Genomic DNA, 24,085 nt, shown 5'->3' on the forward strand with positions numbered 1-24,085 from the left:
GGATTTTTTGGCTATAAACCCAAAGTTTTGCTCTCATCTGTTTTTAAATGCGCCCACATCCGAACTCACTCTTAAACTCAAAATACTCCCCAAATTAATTTGTTCCTAAGCGATTAGTTGAAGTATAGAGTTATCTTTAAATCAATTGCATTAACCATTTTTTAATCTTTCACCCGAGTGTCGCAGTATCACGTGGGTCAACTTTGCTCCTTTCATTCAAAGATATTCATAATAGAATCCAAATACAAAATATCAAACCAACTTATGAAACAATTAAAAAATATAGTGGATAAGATACCTCTTAAGAAAGATGCTGCAGTTCAAGTAATTCAAGCTCTCAGACTGAACAACTAACACATGTTGTGCTTACATATGGAATTGGTTGTATTCTCTTCCTATTTTCTACTCTAAACAAACACATGTTGTGGATAAGATACCTCCTAAAGTGGACGGATTGGTTCCATTCTCTTTCTATTTTCTACTCTAAACAAACACAAATTATTTCCATCACACTCTCTCCCTCTCCATTCATAAGTTGTCTATCCAAACACAGTTTGTTACTTCACACTCCCTCCCTCTCCTTTCTCTCCTTGTGGTTAGTTCGATGCCCCCCCCCCCCCCCCCCCCCACAAACAAACAAACAAAAAAGAAAAAGAAAAAAAAACCCTCCTCTATCCAAGCCAGGCCTTGGAAATGCCAATTTGCACTGTGTCTGATATTTTATGTGATATCTGTAGGTTAAATTCTGCACTGCTTATATTATAAAAAAACTTGTAGGTTGTATTGTGCGGTGAGGAGTTTCAGGGAGTATCAGGACTTTCATTTTCTATCAACATAGCAAGGCCTGCTCCAGTGTTTGTTTCTGATGCCATTCTTGATTTATATAATGGTTTGTCTTCTCCACAGAAGTTTGTACATTACGCTGCATTCATTTTTTCTTCTGACACCATCACGCATCGTTATTTCAGGGAACAAAAAGCTGGCTGAAGATTTGGAAACGTACTTGTTATCTAGGGATCTTTTGAAACTGAAATCAAAGTTTCAAGTTGGAAACGGCAAGGTTTGCGCCGCAGATAATGTTTTCTTTTCTAGTTCACTGACATGATTTTACTTTTTGTTGCTCGACTGCTTCTCTCATCCTTTCGTCTTAACCGGCAGTAGTGTTTTTGTTTGGACTTTTGCAGATCAAAGTAAATTGCATCGTGGATCATCCTGCGGTTGAGATTGAAGTGGGGAAACATTTATTTCTGAGCGTTGGCGATTACTTCTTGAGCAGAGCAGAAAATTTTCATCAGTAGAAGCCCGACTTTTGAATTTAGGATACAAGGAGAGGAGAAATGGCATGGCCATCTTAGCCACGTAACAGTTCATGTCATATATTCTATCCACTACATTCAAACTTACACGATTCTTATTAATACATGAATCAACTAAAGTAAAGAAGAAAGTGGGAACAGAGAAGATGGTGATAATAGTGACGATGATGATACGCAAATGGTTATGTTGTTTTTTTATTAATGCATTATTATGATAATTTCCGATACTGTTTAAATTGTATATGACTAAAGCATTTAACGTTTATAGAACAAATTTTTTTTTGCCCCCAGTTATGCTGTATTCTATAGTCAATTTTGCGAAGTTGGAGCTATTTGTGGTGTTTGCTTCAAAGCAAATTATAAAATTGGTCACGTGGGAGACACTGCAGAATATTGACAACCTGAGTTAACAGTTAGATTTTTAATAATTTATTAGAAATGCTTTTGTTTCCCTCATATGAAGTTTAGAAATGACGATTTATTAAATCTAGGATATAAAAATCTACAACTTACCATATAAGCATGAGAGTTTCTGTATATCACTAAATCTAATGGCGCACATCAATATAAGCAACATGTTAACGGTTTCGATCTTAGCAGGCACATGAGTATAATCATTTCTAATATTATGCAACGAGGGAAAGTGTTACACCCTACCATAGGATTAACACTCTGCAAATGCGTTATTTATTTATACCCCTCAATAGGATTTACAGAGATTCTTATTTTCCCCTAAAATCTTTGAAATTACTCCCTCAAATCACAGAAATTGATGAGGTCTCACAATTCTTTTAAGTTGGTTCAAAAATAGCTCTCCAGTTAAAGAATAGATGTAGCAAGATACAAAAACTAGAAAACCTAAAAAATAACTTTTATTATTTATAAGGGACTAATTCATGATATTAAAGAATTAAGGGACTGATACTAAAAAAAACTGAAGAGATTATTGTATTTCGCTCTGTAAAGAAAGAAATCACAATGATTGTATTGAATTTCTAGATTATCTCAGCATCAAAAGATCATTTAGGATATCAGTAATTAAAATGATATCTGCATCAAGCTCATCATTTGATCATCTCATTAAATGGTGTGATTTTCTTAATAAGATTTTATGTTGTCACTCAAAATGCAAAATGATTGACAATAAAATTAGAAGGGAAAAATGTTTCAAGGCCCCAAATAAAGAAACTGATGTGGCTTAGCCCCATCAACTTTTTTCCTTACTCTTTAGCTCCAAAAGAGCCTAAAAAGTGTGACCCAACCCCAAAAGTCCACTTTATACATGTATTCTATGTATTTTCACAAGTCTACCGAAAATGCCCTCTTCTCTCACCCAGGAAACCGTCTCCTTCACCATGGAGCCGTGATATCTGCCATCGCAATTAATGTGATTCGACGGCGAAAATGGAGGAAAAAAACGCGAGTTCCCTTCATTACTGGTCTAACTCATCATGAGTTATATATTTTATAGTTTTATCTCTCACTCTCTCATTTATGATATTAATGTTTTTATTCTTCAACTTTCAACAACCCCTTATACCCTAAAAATTCCCTCAATTACTCCTCATAACTGTCCTCAGAACTTTCAACAACCCCCAATGACCGCCAAAGACTTGATTTGCATGGTCTCATTAGGCGAGAATGCTATATTCTTGATGCTAAATTCTACAACAAGGTGTTTTGAACTGAAATTTGATGTGTCTGAAAAACCGAAAGTACCTCAAGATGCTTTATCATTGATATATAAATCTAAGAGGCACCCGAACCTGAGTTTTTCAGTTGATAATGAAGATGATTTGAAGTGCATGTTGGAGCACAATCAAAATATTGGTTGTGCAGAGATTCACATGTAAGTTGTTGTTAATATAAATAGTTATACTTCTGAAAAAATCAGAAAGTTCTTACTGAAATGTAAGTAATCAATAAACTTTTTTTAAAACTGTGCTTTGTGTGATGTAAGCTTTGTGATTTCAGGTTTCAATGCACAGGCGAACATAATTGTTATCTTTAATGGTTAGATGTTAACTCTTCCTATAAAATGTTAAGTTTCAAAGAGATATGTTAACTTTCACACGAACATGTTAACTTTCACATGAACATGTTAGTTTTTTAAGAAGTTGTTAACTTTCCTCCAGCGTGTTAACTATGCGTATAGTCTGTTAAATTCCACTGCTCTATGTTAAATTTTACCGAAACAAGTTAATTTTACTCCTAGTTAGTTAACGTTCATAGTTATCTGTTAGTTTACATAAGAAGCTGTTAATTTAAAATATTAAAAAATAATATTATATTATATTTGAATATGGTATTTCACTGGTTCATTAATTTGTCCAGCAGTGATACCTTTTTCAATGCAGAATATAGTCATCCTCATCTAGAAAATGTTTCTAATTTAGAGAGAATCTAAAATGATTGCCCGTCTGGTGAGAATGTAATGAGAGCTGATGATATTCTCAACAACACTTCCATCATTTCTCAATGGTGGCACATGACATTAACTGAAAAGGGATAACAATTTGAAAGTGTAATTGAATTGAGACTAGCTTTGCAATACTATTCTATGACGAAAAAGTTTGATTATGAATTTGCAAAGAATGAATCCAAACGTATCCGAGTTTATTGTCAATATAAGGAGACATATGAATGTACTTAGATGCTGTTTGCCTCTCCTGTTAAAAATAAAAAAAAGAATTGAAATCAAAAGTTTCATGAATGAACACAGTTGCAGACAACATACTAACTTATCAAGGCACTCACAGGCATCTCGCAAATTCATAGCAGTCCAATTGTGACCTGTATTGAAGATTTGACCCGAAATCTACCCAATTGATGTGCAAAAGGAGTTTCTCACTTGATATGGATTGAGAATTGAATATAGTAAGATATGGTGGGGCGAAAAAGAGCACAAGAGAATATGTACAGTGATAGATATGAGTCTTATGATCAATTAAGATAGTAAATTTTATAGTTCTTTTATTAAATATACAAATTTTATTGGTAGCTGCTTATAGTACAATGATAGTTATTGATTTATTGTGTAATATATTAACCTTAGACGTTTCATGTTAAGTTTCATTGATATATGTTAACTGTCACCATGGGATGTTATATTAACTTTCACTATAAGACAATAACTTTAAAAAATTAATACATATTTTCTCCAATGTATTATATTTACATGAAATGTGGTGACATTGATGTACACGTATGAGCACATGGTGAAGGAAACGAATCAAGGAAGCTACGTTTGCATTGAACAGAAAGAAGGAAGGTTTAGAAGACTGTTCATATGTTATGTTGCTTGCATCATTGGTTTCTTAAATGGAAGTAGACCACTATTATTTTTGGATGAGACCTTTTTGAAAGACAGATACAAAGGCATGCTCCTCAACGCCATAGTATACGACGGAGACCGAGGGATATTTCCACTTGCGTATTGCATATGCGATCAGGAAAATGTAGCTAATTGGAGATGGTTCCTTCAAGGGCTATGGTCCATACTGTATGAAAAGTCAGACCCATACAATCCTCCCCACCAATTGATAATTATTTCTAATGCTGACAAGAGGATTCGAGAAGCTGTGAGAGAATATTTTCCTAAAGCAATTCACTCAAGATGTGTTCTACACCTGGTTGAAAATTTTAGATCAAAGCTAAAGGATTCGGGAATGGGAATGAAGGCAAAGTACACACAAATTTTGGGAAATTTGCTCCAATATGCTTGCTATAAATACACTACAACAAAATGGAACGACTACATGAAGGAAATTTATGAGATGTCTCCAGCTGCATATGAGATTGCAATTAATTATTCGTCAGAGCAGTGGGCAAATGCATTCTTCCCTAGAATTAGGTACGGCATTCAATCATTATGACATTTTGCAGTTGATGTTAACTCTCTCACATATATGTTAAGTTTCCTTTGTACATGTTAACTATAGATAGTAGATGTTAACTTTCATTACTATGTGTTAGGTTTTGGGTTTATATGTTAACTTTCACTCTTAACAGTTACATTTTGTAGTTACGTGTTAATTTTATTATATATTGTATATATTATATTTTTTATTATTTGATGTTTGCAGATATGGTCATGTAACCTCTAATGTCGCAAAATCTTTTAACAGCTAGATACGTGAAGCTCGATTGTTATGTGTACTACAAATGGTGGAGCATCCGAAAATAAATTATAGTTTGCATGAATAACAGACGCATAATGGCTGATAAGTGGAGTGGTTTTCTTTTTCCTAAAACTGAGCAGATTGTTAGAGTAAATATGGGAAAATGATATACTTTAGAGATTAAGCAATCTAGAGATGATATATTCGAAGTGCAATCACATAGAACTACTCACGTTGATTTGGAGAAGAGGACATGCAATTGCCGAGCTTGGGACGTAACACGTATTCCTTGTGTGAATGCTTGTGTAGTCATTATTTATATGAAAAGAGATATATATCAATATTGTGATTGTTTTATGTCCGTAGAAATGTTTAAGAAGAGCTACGAAGAAATCCTTTATCCCATACCAGATTATGAGAAGCGGGGTGTGCCAAGAGATGAAATCCTGGTATTGCCATCAATTACCACTAAGAGGAAGGGAAGAAATAGAACTAGACGTATAAACAACAGAACCATTTACAAACGTCCAGTGAAATGTTCTCGATGCAAAGCTGAGGGTCACAATCGAGCAACTTGCAACGAGCTAATTGGTGATTAGTGTGGACTGCTTCTTACAACATACTTTTGTTAGAAAAATATAGGTTGTCCAAAATTTTACAGTATTTTAGGGAAGATTTTTGTAATCTGTGAAGTTGTAAGACTAATCATATTGCATATTCAAGCAATATCAGCTGTAAGAATGCAATAAGTTTTGTATAATGTACTTGTTTCGTCGAGGTATTCTGTTTGTGTTTCTTGTTAAATATCTTGGTACTATAATAACTTTCAGCTAAAAAACTTTTAGCTGAACATGTTAACTTTTATTTGACTATGTTAACTTTCAAATGAACATGTTGGCTTTCAACTGTACACATTGACTTTCCGACTATTTAGTTAACTTTCAAGTGAAGATGTTAACTTTTGCTGAATATATTAACTTTCATCTTAAATGGTTAACTATAAGCTTTACATGTTAACTTTCATAAGTATATATTAACTTTCAGTCGAATATGTTGAATTTAATATGAACATGTTAACTTTCACTTGAACACGTTAACTCTTAGCCGAACATGTTAACTTTCAGCTGTATATGTTAACTTTCAGCCGAATATATGTTGTATCAAGATAATGCTTAAATTTATGATGGTGAAAATGACAAAAATGAAAATAAAATGATAATATGCTGCTGTGAAAATGATATTGTGGAAGACTTTTGTAATATGTGAAGTTAAAAAACTAAGTATTTACTGCGTATTCAAGTAATATCAGCTGTAAGAATGTAAGAAGTTTTGTGTAATGTACTTGTTTAGCTGAGGTATTCTGTTTGTGTTTTCTGTTAATTATCTTGGTTCTAAAATATCTCTAAGCTGTACATGATAACTTTTAGCTTAACATGTTAACTTTCAACAGAATATGTTAACTTTCATTGTTACATGTCAGTTTTCTTCATAACATGATAAATTTCAGCTGAATATGTTAAATTGTCAAATGTACATGTTAAGTTTTGACTTTTTCTGTTGACATTCAGGTGAACATGTAGCTTTTTATTTGAACCTGTTAAATATATGTTGTATCAAAATAAAACATAGATATACTGTAGCAAAAATACCAAAAATATAATAAGAACAATAAAGGTCAAGCTTGTTGCATTGTTTGTCATCCACATCATATGTTTGCACAACTAAATTAATATACACAATATAAACATGCACACAAGTTTTAGTTCAATCAATCAATTTTTAGAACAACTTTCTCCCATCCTTATCTAATGTCTCTGCTTGATTCTTCTGTTCCCATCCTTCTATTAGAAGTTTAGCTGTATGTCAGACACGTATGACATTAGATTCATCATCGGGAGTAGTTACTTGCATTGTATCAACACCATGGATTATAGGCTTCATATATAAGGGAACGAAAAAATTAAATTACATAACAGCATAATGTAAAAAATAGATATGCATATATTTAAACATATTAAACTTGCATGGTCATGAGACAGCCTCCACGAAGCAGATACAGAAGCTCCAAAGCTTCAATACTACTGTTCGACGTATTAACAATAATACACAACCTAAAATATAGCAGTAAGATACAAACATTAACAGTTGCTGATAAATGTTGACATGTAACAGTGAAAGGTAACATATACGAGCAAAAGTTAACATAAATGTCCATAAGTTAACATATATTGGGAAATATTAACATTTATACACAAACATTAACATGAATGGATAAAACATAACGGGTAATGTGTAGCCAAACATGAATGAGAATTACTAAACTTACTGATAGAATTTCTGATTGTAAAAATTTGAGACCCATTTGTTCTCATCTGGTGTGAGCTTTGCCTCTACATGATGAGATATTCTAAAGTTGTGAATGAATGTTTCTTCACTATCAACCAAGCGTATGCCAAAATCAAAAAAATAGGAATACCATCGGATAAAAACTTCAGATTAGCCTCCTCCTTCTTCTTGATTTTTGTGTTCTTCAGAAAATCCCAAATGCATTCATCAGACTTACAGTAGTACCTGATTTTTTTCTCTCCTCATCCTTCTGGTGTGATACTATAATTATCTCTTCATCAACTTCTTTTTTCTTTTCTTCAGTGAATGGGGTTCGGACTAGCTATGATCGCATTCTAATCCTGCTACTTGGTGCCCTTGTCCCCATTTGAAGCTAATTTCTTCGTTCTCTTCCGAAAAACTTTTGCCTCCGGTGCGACAATGAATTTCTTAATTGATGACTCTTCAACATTCTCCTTTTTATCTTCTTTTTTTCTTCTTCTTTCTTCTCTTCTTCTTTCTCTTCCTCTTTCTTCTCTTCTTATTTCTCCACATTCTCACCATCCTCTTCTTTCCCTTCTTTCTTCTCTTTCTCTTTCTTCACATTCTCAACATCCACTTCTTGCCCTTCTTCTTTCTATACTTCCTTCTCTTTTTGTGCAGTTTCTTGTTTTTTCTCTTCTACTTCATCTATTTCCTTCTCCATTTACACAACCTCCTCCGCAATATGAGAAGCTTCTTATCCAATATTGGTTACATCATCATAATCGAAGCAACCAATATCATCACCCCTATCAAAAGAATCCAAACTACTTTTCTTCCTCTGTGCAGCCGTAGTATGCCTATCATTCTATGCCATAAGATTCTTCACATTATTCTTAAGGTCTTCGGGATCAATGAGATTACTAGTTCCTTCATAGATCTCTAATTTCTTGTTAAAGTCGTTGTATCTCCTTGGTGCAAGCATCCTATTGATATCGCTTGCTACGCTTGACAGCATGAAGCAGTTTCCAATTTAGTTTGACGGTATTCCTCCAAAAATAAATTTGCTCATCACTTGATAACTTCTCTATCTCATCTTCTTTTTCAAGAGCATCACTGATATGTTAGGAGAAAATCTAAAAAAAACCATATACCCATTATACTTATATAAACAATAAATTTTTTTTAAGGATAATAGTTATGAAAATCAACAAAATTTAAAATGCTAACATGTAATAATAAAAGTTAACATGTTACTCTGAAAATTAACATATACAGACTAAAGTTAACATGTAAGAATAAAAAGTAACATGTAAGCATGAAAGATAACATGTAAGGATAAAAGTTATCATGTTATGCTGAGAATTCACATGTTCTGCTGAACACTAACTCAACATTAATGAAGGTTATCATGTAAAGAATAATTGATTCTTATGTAGCCTATTGATGAGCTCTTAGATCTATCATTCACCTTCTCTGGCTTCTCATCCTTAACCCTTCTTGCTTATCCTTCTTCTTCATCTAGGCAACCTTCTTCGGCAGTGATTGCTCCATAGATTTATTCCTATCAGAGACGAGGGGGGTTCTTTTTTCCCCCGATGAGAGATATCATCCTTCTTAAAACTAGGCTCCCTTTGAGAGTATTTCTCACTCCGTGGGCTGCTAGGAGAAATTGGTTTCTCTATGATTTTAATGCTTACTTTCCTTGCCTTGAAAACAATTGTATCTCTCCTTAAAGATCCAGCCGTCCCTCCAACCCTTACCCAATTAGTCAAAGGAGGCTTCCATCTCAAGTTAAGGACTAGTTTTTTAATGTCCGTCATCTCTTAGTATCATAACTATCAAAATAGAATGAAATAATTTTTAAGCTTTTATAAACTAGTAAAACTACAGATAACATGAAACAGATGAAAGAGAAGCAACAAATGTTTGTCATAATTTTTCTTTCTAACTTTCAAAACTCTTTGTTCAACTTTAGTCTAAATAGCAAACTTTCACACTTAAATGTTAACTTTCACTATTATATGTTAACATTCAGGCGTACATGTTAACTGTCATATTTTAATGATACCTTTCATCTTCATATGTTAAGTTTCACGTTAACATGTTAATTTTCACCATATCATGTTAACTTTCAATCTTGTACATGTTTTCTGATGCATGTTAACTTTTATCATAGTTATCAAAACTGCTAATAACTAAAACAAAAATCAAACCATATGAACATACAACTTACATGAATGAGTGATATGCATCCAGGTACGTATGTAACCCCTCACTTTCTCATTTCTTCCATGGCAATTTGAATGCCTCTCTTCGTCTCATGAAAAATAAATTTAGCCCACGCAATATTTTTTACCTCTCATTGCTATCCACATATTGAAACAACAGTCTTAGGATACCTTGTGAGATGTTAGAGCACCAAATCATTACACACTGGTACAATATCTGAAGCAGCACAAAATCCTCAATATCCTTCTTTGAGGCTAACTCAACAAGTGTCTCTAGTAGCTCTTCAATATATCTCTGCATGCTATCCACTTCTTCTTTATCTTTGGCCTTTGCCTTTACATTTGCCTTAGCCTTTATTATTATTTTTCTCTTCAAAGTACTCCCTCCAGAGCCGGTTATGCGGGTCTCTATTTCCATAAATCAACTCCCCATCAATGGGGAATCTCGTGTGATTTTTCACCCACTCCTCATCAAATTTAACTGAAAACATCGACCCGATTTTGGAATCGGGAAAAAAGAATTCATCCTTTTCGCCAACATAATGACTTAGCATGTGCTCTAGTGCTGGTCGATCACATGCTGGAGGTCCAAACAAGACGTAGTGCTTAAAGTTACTTCCCTTGTAGGCATCCCAGTGCCACTTCTTCATTCTTGGTTGAAGGTTTTTCATGAACACATAGTACCATCCAAAACATGATATAGGCCTGATATCACCTACAACATCAATTTTCCTCCATAAACAAATATTTACTCTTAACAAATCATTCAAATTCTTAATGTCTATTATACTAATTAACATCAGTGGCAAATATTAACATTAAAGGTTAAAACTTAACAACCTTTTGTGACAGTTAACACTTACGGATGAACGTTAACAACACTCAACAAAACATAACATTTGTTCGTACAAGTTAACATTCGTTTATGAACTTTAATATCTAATGATGAAACATGTATGTGTAAAAGTAAACATCGTACAAGTTAACATTCGTTTATGAACTTTAATATCTAATGATGAAACATGTATGTGTAAAAGTAAACATCAGTTATTTACTTTTTTTTTATGAACTTTAATATCTAATGATGAAACATGTATGTGTAAAAGTAAACATCAGTTATTTACTTTTTTTCATGTAATGCTATCACTTAAACAAAAAATTGATGTACATGCTATACTTCTCAATATATAATATATGACAAATCCAATTGCAAATATTCACATACTTTTTATAATTGTTGGATGTGATTATATATTGTAATTCATATGCTATGATTATACTTCTCAATATATTTTATATGATAATATAACACAATGAACTAAATTCCAAACAATGAGTCTATATGTCATACAATAGATCTACACTTCATACATAATAATTTCACTCAGATTAAGACAAAAATTCTACAAATAAGGTCCCCGTTTTATCCACTTTTATTATCAATAAATTGAATATCAAACTATAATAGTTATGACCTTAGCCTAGCAACAAATGATTACTTGATGTAGGAGATCAAGTATTGGACAAACCGAGAAGAAAAGCAACCAAGTCGATTGAACAGATGGACGAGACGAGACTCGACTTAAACCAGACGAGACGATAATAGTGCAGACGAGTTGAGATGATGACAGGATGAGTCGACATAACCCAGCCGAGATGAGCAGATGACTCGAAGCAACATGGTGAGATGATAGGCGACAGGACGAGTCGACATATGCTAGTCGACACGAAAGGAGGGATGACTCGACATGCTTAGTCGATTCAGGTCCAATCGATACGAAAGGCGGTGCTAGTCGGGATGCCTCGTGTCGACTCGGACTTCAGATTAGTAAAGAGTTCCTTTTTTTTGGTTATTTCCTTTTAGACTTAGAGTTTCTTTTTATTAGAGTTAGGATAGATTTAGTTGGCTATAAATATTAGTTCATTTTGTAAATTGTGAATCAACTTTTCAATTATTCAATCAAGAGAATTTTTCTCCTTGTTTACGTTCTCAACTTTGAGAAATTTAGAGATTGTGGATTCAAGCTCGTGAAATACATGCTGTTGTCAAGACTTGTCAACATCAGAATGATATCTGATTGGCCTCCTCGTTTCTACGTCTGCGCCAAGTGGTATCAGAGCTTCGGCTTCAACATCTTCGACAATGGTAGGTGACGGCGAGAAGAATCTTTCTCCATAGGATCTTTTCACGAGGATGAATTCTATGGATGAAAGATTTGACACGTTGGAGACGTCTCTTCAGAACCTTCAACAAGCCATTGAATGACTTACCCTTCACCTTAACAATGGGAATAATTTCACCGACGATCTTCACCTAAGCAAACCCAGAGTTAGGCTACCCCGACATCCACCCCCGTACAATCCCCAACCCCCTCCAGTTCATCCCCCTTCATATCAACCACGTCCAAACCAAATCCCTCCATATCAGCCCCCTCCGCATCAGCCTCCTCCATATCAAACACCTACGTATCAACATCCTCTAAATCAACCCCCTCCACATCATAGACGACATCCCAACCAACCTCCTCTACATGATTATTCCAGTGACGAAGGAGCAGACTATGATGCCTAATTTAAGGAACCATGGTATGACAACGTCTCGAGTGAAGAAGAAGGAGGGCGACCTTATGGCAAAGGTTGGGGCAGAGGCTTCAACCCTCGTCGTAACTATCACCGACAGGGCGGACATCACTATGTTTGCGATGAAAGTTGATTTTCTCATTGCCAAACTCATTACAACTTCTTTTGTTACAATAAGTTTAAAAAGTAAAGTAAAAGTTGATCTTTTTATAAGATCTCTTTACACAAGATTACAACTTTCTCTTAAAACAAACGCATATGACGTTTATCACTCACTACTTGTGTGAGATTTTTGCTTATGTCGGGGACGTATTAGTCTGTGGACCGTTGTGGATCAGATCCGGTTGACAACAAAGTTATTCAAAGCTCTTAATTCACAAAGGAAGTAATCGCAGAAGCGATAATCACAGCCAAGCGAGATTGTGTCTCTTCTGAGATCAAAACCAAGTTTGATACGGAGGAAAAAAGGGAAAAAGAGTCTCAGATCTTTTGAAGGCTTCCTCTTTATGATGAAGTTCGCCAAGATCTGCCAACTCTCCTCTGAAATCCACGGTTTACTGCTCAAATTGATAGCACCTCGCCCTCTGATTTTAGATCCTCTCAAATGAAGACCACGAGCTTCTATTTATAGGCTTTTGTTGCCGTGTTTTCTGATAAGATCAAGTATTTTAACATTATTTGCAATTGATAACCGCCCAGGCGCACTTAAGGATAGCTTCAGAATAGTTGGGGAGATCCTGGGATGAAATAATTCTAACAAAACATCAAAATCTGCGTTTTGGAGAAGTTTAGGAGTTAGTAGTGCCCGTGGTGGCTTGGAACTGTGCGAGCCGGGCCACGATTTGGTGGCTCGCACTCACACAAGCCTCCTGGCTTGTTTTTTTCGTCTTTTTGACATTTTGGTTATTTTTAGCTCATTCAGTTCGCTTGTTTTGGGCTTGTTTTTCCTTTACGCACGTTTCGTCGCTTCGTTGACTCGTGCGCTTCCACGATTTGCTTCATGCGTTTCGTTAACTTGGAGGTGGACAGTGAGTGTGTTGGCCACTTGGAGCTGACCAATGAGCGCGCGGACTCATTGTCTTATTCTCAATGTTTCTCCACTTCGTTCTGTCGATGATTCATTGCCACATCGTCTTGAACTGTATTCAGGACCTATAGGCAGTTTTTAACACCTACAGATACCCCCTCTAAAGTATTTTAGTCTCATTTCTTTTATAGAAGAAGTTGGGATACTTTGGATATGATACGCTTAGTCTTTAGTCCTTTGATTTCTTCTGCTTTTAGTCTATTCAGTTCTTTGTTGAATAGCTAAAATTCCTTCGGTTCTGCGTTTATCGTCTGACCGTTGTTGAAATTTTGGGTTTAGACCAGCATGTTGATATCTGAATTGACTCGTGTTGTTGAATCAATCTTGAGCCTTGCCTTGATGAGGCTATGGATGAACTGATTGGCATTGAACTCTCGTCGTTGCATATTTGGACGATGTTGATTCGTGTCGATTGGCATTGGCTGACATTGAATTTCTTCGTCACGTGTTGAAACACGTTGGGTCAATTTGCGCTTGCATTCCCCCGGGAGCTTTATGAATTGGTTTAAACTCATATATCCATTGGGGCCCATAGGCTATCCTTAAGAATACACCATACGATATTCTCCAGGAACTGCCCGTTGAAGGCATGATACAGTTTAAACTCATATACCTATTAGAGTATGAATACGGGTGCCGAATACGGGTGCCGAATACATCAAAAATACTCAAAAATGGGCAAAAATGTAAGCGAAGTACCCTCAAGGCTCACTACACGTGCGAGCCAACATTTTGTGGCTCACACGTGTGCGAGCCAAGGGGGAGCCAGTGTTTCGTGGCTCGCATGCGTGCGAACCAGCGTTTGCTGCTAGTCGAATTAGGTTCAAGGTGGTTCGGTTCAAGTTTATTTGGGTACGGTTCAGTTCAGAGCTCTTTAAAAACCCCGACTTCTTCATCTTCTTTTCTTCTTTTTCTACCCGAACCTAATTCTTTCCTGGCTCAAAAACTGACTCCTTCAAGAACCCGTATCAGAGATTCTCCAGATCCTCCTTAACCTCCATCTCCCTAACTTCGAATTTGGCCGAACGAGATGGTCTCGACCTAGGGTTTCTGACATTCTTCAAGGTTCGAGCAATTCCCTCGGTCTTTTCTTCTCCCAAGCTCTGTTCTCCTTCATCTACTTCGGCCTTAGGTAACACTCTCTCCCTAGCTTCAATCTTGATTACAATTAACACTTGAATCTTAGTTTTGGGGGAATAATCAAAACCCTAATCCTTGAATTTGGAAAAAGGACCGAACTTTGGTTTTGGTTTGTGCCTAAAAACCAACCTCCACCCATGATATTTGGTTTTGATTTGTTTTCTTCCCTTTTTTTCACTCTTCAATTTTCAATTTTGGGGGCCTCCGATTTTTGGTTTTGATTTTCGGGTCTTTGGTTCTGATCCTCAGGTTTGTTTTGGCTGAGAATGGGAATCGAGCTCATTAACCTGTATTTAGGGCTTGAACTGAACCCTTTGCTTGGTTGTTGAAACTCTCCATAGCTCGTAGCATATATATACCATTTGGCTTGTATATTTGGAATGTTCTGTTGTGTATACCCTTGGTTGAGACTTGTAATCATGGCCCAACCCTTGTATGCACGAATTTGGCCGAGCTTAGGCTTGCGATCCTTGGGCTTTTAGCCGTGCATGAGAATCAAATTTGTAGGCATGTCGAGCTTTCTTGTTTGGCCACGTGCATGTCTTGAACCAAAATTTTGAGATATTTAGCTTGATCTGTTGCATGATCTGTTATGGATGAAAATCGAACCTGAATTAGGCCCATCACATAGGTTTAATTAGATTTTTAACTGAAAAATCATATTTTAAGAATTTTAGTCAAATATCACAATTTCCTTTTATATTGGACTGATACTTCTAAACTTCTGACGTAATTGAATTGTTAACTCTCTTTGTAGATATGTCCTCTAAGAGATCCCGTGTTGTTCGAGGTCGTTCGGCGACTCAGTCGCCCGAGCCGATGCCGTTCAGTTGCACATGTATAACTTTGTTTCCCTTCTTCTTGTTTATGAATTGGCATTATATATTGTACCCCGCTTTGTTCTCCTTGGTGAGGCAATTGGGAAGAGCCGCCACCCTCCTTCGTAGGGGTGGATGCTTCACAAGACGTGTTTTGCTTGGTCAAGGCATATCTTAATTAGTTTGGGGCGATTTCATGCTGCATTATACTCCGGAGAGCAGGTATATTGTCGCATTATTCATGTGCTGATATATCCCGTGCTTCGTGTGTATAGTGCAGCTTTTGATCGTCTCTCCAATTATAGGGTCGTGACTCTGTCTCACAGCTCGTGAGACGAGTTCAACGTATGTATTGCCTTAACATAGGTATTTTATAACTGTGTTTAACGATTGTGCATTGTTTACCTCAGTCGAGTTTTCCTCGAAGGTGTTTAATGCTCATGCGGTAGAAGGCTGCTGTAGTGAGGCTTATGCCTCTACTGATGAGCCAATTACCGTTCTGGCGGTTCCCCAATTTGCTCCGGCTGCGCCGAAAGAGCTCCCGCAGCTAATATGGAAGGGAGAGTGTCGTACTTTAAGGCAGCTTATCATGGATGTGCCTTTAGTGAAGGACCCAAGTTCTACGCATCCGTTGAGGAAGCCGGACTACATATTCGATGATTCTATGGAAGATCCGGTTGCAGTGTTTCTCGGAGCTAAGCAGTGGCTACATTATGATGACGACGACCACCTATACCTCTTGCCGATTCCTCGTCATCGTTCTCTGACTGAGCTACAGTTCCAGGCCGTCCCACGAGAAATGTCGTGGGGGTTAACAGAGGAGCATGACCATGTTCATTGTGGCTATATCACCCATGGGGCGATTCCTGGGTCAAGTGATCGAAATCGGATAACAGGACAATATCCGGGGGTCCTAGGATTGAGTGACCCCCCCAGAGGTGAGGTCTTTACTTTTGTCAACACCGTGAAGAACCGGCTAGCGAGGTTGGGTCGGAAGATGCTAGCAACCGGTCACCGATGTTATGGATGGGTGTATTCATCGTATAAGCTTTGGTGGGCTCACTTGAGCAATTATATCTTGGACCGGTTTAATGCGGAGTTGAGGCCAATGGCTTGCATGAGGCTATCTGCACCACCACTTATGGGCTGATAATCAGCGTTCCTCACTTCCTGGCGCTGTTGGAGCTTTACAATCCCGACACCAACACGTTTTTGAAGAAGTATGATGAGTTGGGGTTGGCGCTGCACGAGATGCATAAGATCTCCAGTCTCCTGATGGGTAATATGATCTATCAAGAGTATTATCCTTCCAATCGGGAGCTGTAGCAGTTGAAGACGTGGTCGCCCAACTGCTTCAACACTTTTTGGGACCTCACCTGCCACTACCAAATAGCTCTGGCAGGTGCTGATCTGTTATCAAAGAAGTCACAACCGCAAATAAGTTTGAAGAGGTTTGCGGACTATTTGTTCAAGAACCTAGATAGCAGCTCGGGTGAGACGGTATATAAGTTAACACCGTTGACCCCTTCAGAAGTCAATGAGCTGATCAGAAAGTCCAATGCCCAGTCTTACACCACAGCTAGCATTGAGAATGATTTTGCTGCTGGAACCAAGTTCTAAACATTCTTGTGGAAAGCGATGAAGCCAATTCAGCCTATGACGTTGCTTGCCGGCTACCTCACCATATGGTTGAAGAAGTGTGTGGTGCCGTATTAGTCTACTGATGCCTTGCCTCTTGAAGTTCTTTATCCTGTAGTTCTGCTCGCTCATCGAAAGAATTTATCTCTTCTTCCAACGATGATCATTGATATTCACAGAGGGCTTCGTTAGTTTGTGAGTGTGTTCACTCAAGGGGAGAGTAAGCCGTCAACTCAGATCCCTCTCACAAAGGTGGAGCTCCCCTACACTTATTTGATTGCTTGGTTCATCCTCCACCGCTTAGATATGATATCGGCCCTAACTTCTGCAGACTCATCCGTTCATTTTCTCCAATTAATAGAAAGCTGCAGATGGAAAGGACGTGTGATCCCTGAGATCAAGAGGCAGCTTCAGAACCAGAAGTGTTGGGTTTTCTCGACTTGCTTCCTATGATTCTCGGGTCAATATGGTGACTCACTGGTTGATATAGAGGAGTCGGGTATGGGTCAGACTTCCCTTGATTATGGTTTCTTCGACTGGCTAATCAATATTTGGCCAGGCTATGTGATCTTCCGGGTGTGGAACCACTGTTATATAGAGCCATACTTGCCGTGTCAGTTCGCCCACCAATTCTTGTGGAAAGCGATGAAGCCAATTCAGCCTATGACGTTGCTTGCCGGCTACCTCACCATATGGTTGAAGAAGTGTGTGGTGCCGTATTAGTCTACTGATGCCTTGCCTCTTGAAGTTCTTTATCCTGTAGTTCTGCTCGCTCATCGAAAGAATTTATCTCTTCTTCCAACGATGATCATTGATATTCACAGAGGGCTTCGTTAGTTTGTGAGTGTGTTCACTCAAGGGGAGAGTAAGCCGTCAACTCAGATCCCTCTCACAAAGGTGGAGCTCCCCTACACTTATTTGATTGCTTGGTTCATCCTCCACCGCTTAGATATGATATCGGCCCTAACTTCTGCAGACTCATCCGTTCATTTTCTCCAATTAATAGAAAGCTGCAGATGGAAAGGACGTGTGATCCCTGAGATCAAGAGGCAGCTTCAGAACCAGAAGTGTTGGGTTTTCTCGACTTGCTTCCTATGATTCTCGGGTCAATATGGTGACTCACTGGTTGATATAGAGGAGTCGGGTATGGGTCAGACTTCCCTTGATTATGGTTTCTTCGACTGGCTAATCAATATTTGGCCAGGCTATGTGATCTTCCGGGTGTGGAACCACTGTTATATAGAGCCATACTTGCCGTGTCAGTTCGCCCACCAGTTCGGGTACGATCAAATTTATATTAGGAACCCAAATCGACAGCACCGGACTTGTGGTGGTTTGATAGATAAGGCTCGGGCATGGCTGTGGAGCATAACCGGCTGCACTGGTGCCGAGTTCAGCCTCCCCGGTGTTGAGCACAAATTAGAGCTAACTTTCCTACAATACTGGTGGCTTTTGGTGGCAAATGAGTAAATTCTCGTATGACCGATAACAGAGTTAGCGTCTAAAGAAGCTGCTCGGATCGCTACTCAGATGGTGTACGAGGCTAAGTTTCAGAAGAGGAGAGGAAAGGAGTCGGTGGGTCCTTCTGGTCACAAAATGCAGAGGGAGTCTATCTTTCCTTCTGGTGAAAAAGTCTCAAAACCTTATACTATCGCTGGCAAGGAGATTAGAACCGGTGGCGAAGAAGAGAAGCTGGAAATAGCTGTGTCGCATTCCCTCTCTTTAGAATTATTTGAGTTAACAATATCTAAAAGAACTCGCCGTTCCCAACTGTCTAAACCTTCGTTGGCTCTGAAGAAGCCGAAGATGCAAGTTTTGTTCACCTACCCTAATAAGATGTCAGTTGAAATCCCAGATGCAGCTTCTGAAGAGGAAGATAAAGAAGGGCCATGCCTCATACATCGGACGAGATCTCAGCCTACAACTCAAGTCGTTTATGGGCTAGAGTCGCGTTCTAAATTCATTCAAGAATGAGTCGTCGATCTGGAGGAAGCTCATCCCACTAAGTGCAAGAAGCTAGCTTACAAGCGACAGAGTGGGCCTCTAGCTTTTGAAACAGGGCCCACCAGTGACGTGCCTACTGGTGGAGAAGGTAACACTTCAATTCTTTGTGGTCTTTTGATTCTTCCACTTATTAGTTCTTAGACTTAGCAACTACTGTATTTTAGGAGGTCGTGAAGAAGGTGAAGAGGCATACGGCCCTCTTTCTCCTAACTTTGATTATTTCGAAGGACCTAGCTTCTCACAACAGATGGATGAGGTCATGGCCGAGGAGCCCGCGGATGTGGAAGCAGGTATAAATATTAGAGCTGGTGCAGGCTCTGGTGCTGGACCTGATACAACTGAAAGGGTTGAGGATCCAGGTACATCTAACACTAGTAATACGTCCTTCAGGTGGCAGGAATTGAACGATTCAGAATTCGTATCTCCGCTAATTATTTCTATGCTTCTTGCTCTCTTAGAAAAATTGCAAAGAGTGGGCACGAGTGCTAAGGCTGCAGAACCTGGCGTAGTTGCTGGAGGTGAATTTGACTTCCACTTATCATAAATTCTTGACTTTTCGTCTTTCTGGTTTAACACTTAGGTTTTCTGCAGGTGTGTCAATGGAGGATCTAGGTGAAGAGGAAACTTTCCGTGATGCGGCCCTCGGAGAGATAGGTGCACCCTCATTTGATCTGACACTAGCCCCTCTAGACTCTGACAACAGGCTATTTGCTGATATGCTGTCTGAACAAGCTCAACATGACGCCGCCGAACCAATAAACACAGCTGCTTTGCCCACAAGTATGATTCTTATTCCCATGTTACGCTCATTCATTTGTTAATTTTTATTTAACCATAGGAGAGTTTCAATCGTAGGACCAGTCATTGAGACTGATACAACTACTCTTACTGGAAAGTCTGGTGAATCTGAGGGTATCAATTTCTTGCTGTTGGCAAGGATTATTATCGAGGCTCAGTCATCGTCTTCTGAGACACAACTCCCGATTCCTTCAGAAACACCTACTATAATAACTGCTACAACTATTGGCGAGAGCTTGATTGAACAAGTCGTAAGACCAACTGAAGAAGTTGGTACTTCAACAGCTGCTATACCCACCGTGCTTCCTGTGACTCATCAAGTTGGACGAACAGAATCGGGTGTGGTGCGTTCAGCTGAAGAAAGCTATGCATGCATTGGTAATTTTTGTGTCATGTTTTGACTTAGAATTATTTTATATTTTGGAATATTCATCTCTTCTCCTTCTTATAGGGTTGTCGTCTCAGCTTCACAATGTTGTCAAGGCGTTTCTATCAGATAATAACCCTAACTAGACCATTCTTTGCATGGAAGTTTGCCACTTCTTCTCTTTCGTGAGCCCATTGATCGATAAACTTCTCCAGAAGAGGCTGTCTTTTGGTCAATTCCGACCATTCCTCGAGAGTAAAATAGTCTCAATAAGGAACACGGGCTCGCTAGATATAGCGGATGTCATTGCTAATGACTTGGATCGGTTGGAGCTCGAGTTCCAAAGATTACAGGAGTTTCGAGCTGCCGGTGCTCCTACTTATGTGGCCGCTTAGATGGAGAGCCGATTGTAAGCATGGCATGATGCTCGAGCTTCCGTTGGACTCGAGATTCAGGCGCAAAGAGATCGGGTTGATTGGATGAAAGCAGTCCTTTCTGAGAAGTTGGCCTCTTTGCGAGACCTTGATTCCTCTCTCGCCTTAAATGATGCTAAGATAGCATGACTTAGGCATGAGCTTGAGGCAGCGGAGGAGGCTCGGACTATCTAGGAGGTGGTGAGGACTAATGATGAACACGCCCGACTTGTAATATCTGGAAAACTAGAGCTTTTAGAATAAAAGTTAGCCAAGATGGAGGAAGAGGCTACGGGAACCATGTCTGTTAGTGAGGAATCCTTCAAGGCTGAGTTGCAGCGTGAGCTTGAATGAGCTTATGCTGAGGAATTGTCCGAATTAGAGCAACAAATCCTTAGTCATAAGCTTGATGTAGAGTGACTGCAACTATTGTACCTGAACACTTGATTTCATCAACGATATATATATTTTTTGTTCAATGTACTTTCATTCTTATTATAATTTCTCATTCTACTTAGAATAATTAACCATAATACTTATAGGATTTTTGCCAAATCCTTAGCCATCAACGAATTTGATGTGTCTTTACCGATTATTGTTTGAGTTGGGCTAGCATGCGGATTGTCTAAGTCCGTTTCACATATAATATTGTGCTAAAGGAATGAACTTCTTTAGTCTTAATGCTACGACTTTGAATACGTAAACTTGGTCATTTTGACGGGAACGGACTGTAGGCGTCAAAAATTGCCTATAGGTCCCCGCACATGGCTCGAGACAGAGAGAAAACGATGAACGTCGCTATCTGAGTCATAGAAGCTTAATCGACATTGACAAGTACATGAAGTGAGTCAACGAACCATGCGAAGCAACGGAACTTCGAAATAACGAGGATACGAACTGATCGGGAGCCCAGTGTCGCTTACAAAAGGCGAAACGCCGCTCGTATCCCAGTTTAATCCACAATGGTCTAATCATCAGAGCTTATAGATCTCCTCGCCGGCTTTCCAATGCACTTTGAATCATTCAAATCTGAGTTCGGATGAAGAAGTTACGGCGAAAACGGACAAGTGTGCAAAACGAAGTGTCTCAGCATGAGTTGAGACACCCCGAGGTCTCTCGGCCCAACCGAGACACCCCAAGGATGTCTCAAGCCCTAAAAACTGGCCGTTATGTGGTTTTAACTATCCGGACTTCCTGGAGCCTATAAATACAGCCCCAGGACTTTATTTTTTTAGGGAGATCTAGAATTCTCGAGCGTTGGCGAAGCCCTACCGGACTGAAGACTGAAGGTGCATGAATTTCAGAGAGGAGGAGAGATCGGATCGAGTTCATCGGCATAAAGAAGAGGAGCTCGTCAGATCTGCAGCTCTCTTGTTCGTTCCTTAAGATTACCCCGTTGTGGTGATCTTAAGAAGAGCAATTATCTCGCCATTGCCGAGATAAGCGCTACGGCTTCTTGATTCCTTCGCGATTCAACGAAGCTCTGCCCAATTTTTCAGCAATCAGATCTGATCGACGGTGGTCCACGGATATCAACATCCCCATCACAGGCCAAGATTCCACGCAAGCAGCGGGCGATAAACACCCATTGCGTTTGTTTGAAGAGAGTTGTATTTTTTAATTATTTTTTTATTGTGTAAGAAAGTCTTATAAAAAAACTAATTTTACTTTGAATCTATAATCGATAAACGTGTAATAGATTTAGCAATGAAGAAATTAACTTTCACCGTAAATACGGACCACCTGACAGCATGTGTTAGATGCAGACTTATCTCCATTTAGGGATCGAGATAAGGTCCCCCGTGCGTGTAAAGCATGGATTATGGTATTGTCGAAAGATTATATCTTTTCTTAGGGCAAAGATGAACCCAATATCGAAGAGAAAGAATTTTATATTCTATCCCTAGGCCTTCTTTTAGAGTAAAGACAAACCCGATACCGGAGAGGAAGAATTTTATATTCTATCTCCGGGTGTAAAAGAAACTCAAAGTGAGATCTCCACTTCGAGAATCTGCCAAGTGAAACTAAGAGTGGGATCTCCACTCTGAGAATTAAAAAGATCCAGATAACCCTAACTTTTATAGGATTGGTTACCTGACCTAAAGATGACTTTCTTATTTATCGAAATGAAATTCCGACTCCAATCCTAACTTTTATAGGTTTGGCCGAAGGGAAAAAATGGAAGCCTTTCGTTTATCGAAAAGGAATTCCGGCTGTGGTCCTAACCATTCGATGGTTTGACCAGGTGGGAGTTATTGAGATGACCCTAACTTTTATAGGTTTGATCGTTCAATTTGGGTGGAGGCCTTTCATTTATCAAAAGGGAAGTCTGATTTGAAAGTGGACCTCTTGTTCATTGAAGGAATTGAGAAGGGATTTTGGCTTTGGTCCTAACTATAGGAAGGTTTGACCAAATGACTAGTGGGAGTGGAGTACAAATAACAGTAGGAATGTTGATTTGTATGACTCACTCAGTTTGGGTTTTCGATGTCAAGTGATAGGGACTTAACGTGAAAATGGGGTTTGTTAATTGCCATGGATTGGCAGCTTAAACTTTGAGTACCGTGCTGGGACTTTAACATTAAGAGTGTTAAGTGCATAATCATAGTGGGAGTTTGGATGGGCTCAGCCGAAAGAATTTTATGGACCCACTGTCAGTTAATTTGATCAGTGAGGGACTTTATGGCGGAGGACCGTAAATCATCAAGCACTCCATAGTTATATTGTGAGAATTTTATGAGAGAAGATTGACCGAATTAAATCTCATCTCAGCGAAAGAGTGCTTGGAAAGTTACAGCGGAGGTTCAGTCACATTGGAAATGATTAAGTAGCCACAGTAGGAGGTTCTTAATCACTTATTATTTATGATTAAAGATGAATTATTCAGATAACGGGTCTTCATCTTGAACTATCGGCTGATCTCGGGTTATCCTTAAGAATACAATGTACAGTATTCTCTAGGAACTTCCCATTTAATAAGTTATCCTGAGTGTACTAAGGATAATACTTTTTTAGGAACTTCTTATTTCTTGACATCATGATCTTATCACCGTCTTTGGTGATTAAGCGGTATGCATCGTTTGAGTAGACTGTCTCTATCACAAATAATCCTTCCCATTTGGGTTGGAATTTGCCTTTGTTCTTAGAGTTAAGTATCATTGGTCGTCGTATAGCGAGAACCAAGTCTCCCTCTTTGAAGCTTCGTTGTCGGACTTTTTTTTATCAAAATCCCAGGAGATTCTGGCCTGGTAAAACTCGATTTGCT

At 38.5% G+C, this 24,085-nt stretch overlaps 2 protein-coding genes across 2 annotated transcripts in view; both read left to right on the forward strand.

Moving 5' to 3' along the window:
* The window catches only part of LOC109834225 (isoleucine--tRNA ligase, cytoplasmic), a 41,062-nt gene extending 39,456 nt beyond the window's left edge, over positions 1 to 1,606 (forward strand). The window contains exons 25-27 of the mRNA XM_020402204.1: positions 778 to 889; positions 969 to 1,060; positions 1,185 to 1,606. Coding sequence (XP_020257793.1) covers positions 778 to 889; positions 969 to 1,060; positions 1,185 to 1,298 — 318 coding nt within the window. The 3' untranslated portion in view covers positions 1,299 to 1,606. The remainder of the gene's footprint in view (positions 1 to 777; positions 890 to 968; positions 1,061 to 1,184) is intronic.
* Positions 4,532 to 5,191, forward strand: LOC109835187. The gene has a single exon (XM_020403174.1). It carries the CDS (start codon positions 4,532 to 4,534, stop codon positions 5,189 to 5,191), a length of 660 nt encoding a protein of 219 aa, XP_020258763.1.

This window comes from Asparagus officinalis, chromosome 3 (genome assembly GCF_001876935.1).
Source record: "Asparagus officinalis chromosome 3, Aspof.V1, whole genome shotgun sequence".
NCBI classification, from domain to species: Eukaryota; Viridiplantae; Streptophyta; class Magnoliopsida; order Asparagales; family Asparagaceae; genus Asparagus; species Asparagus officinalis.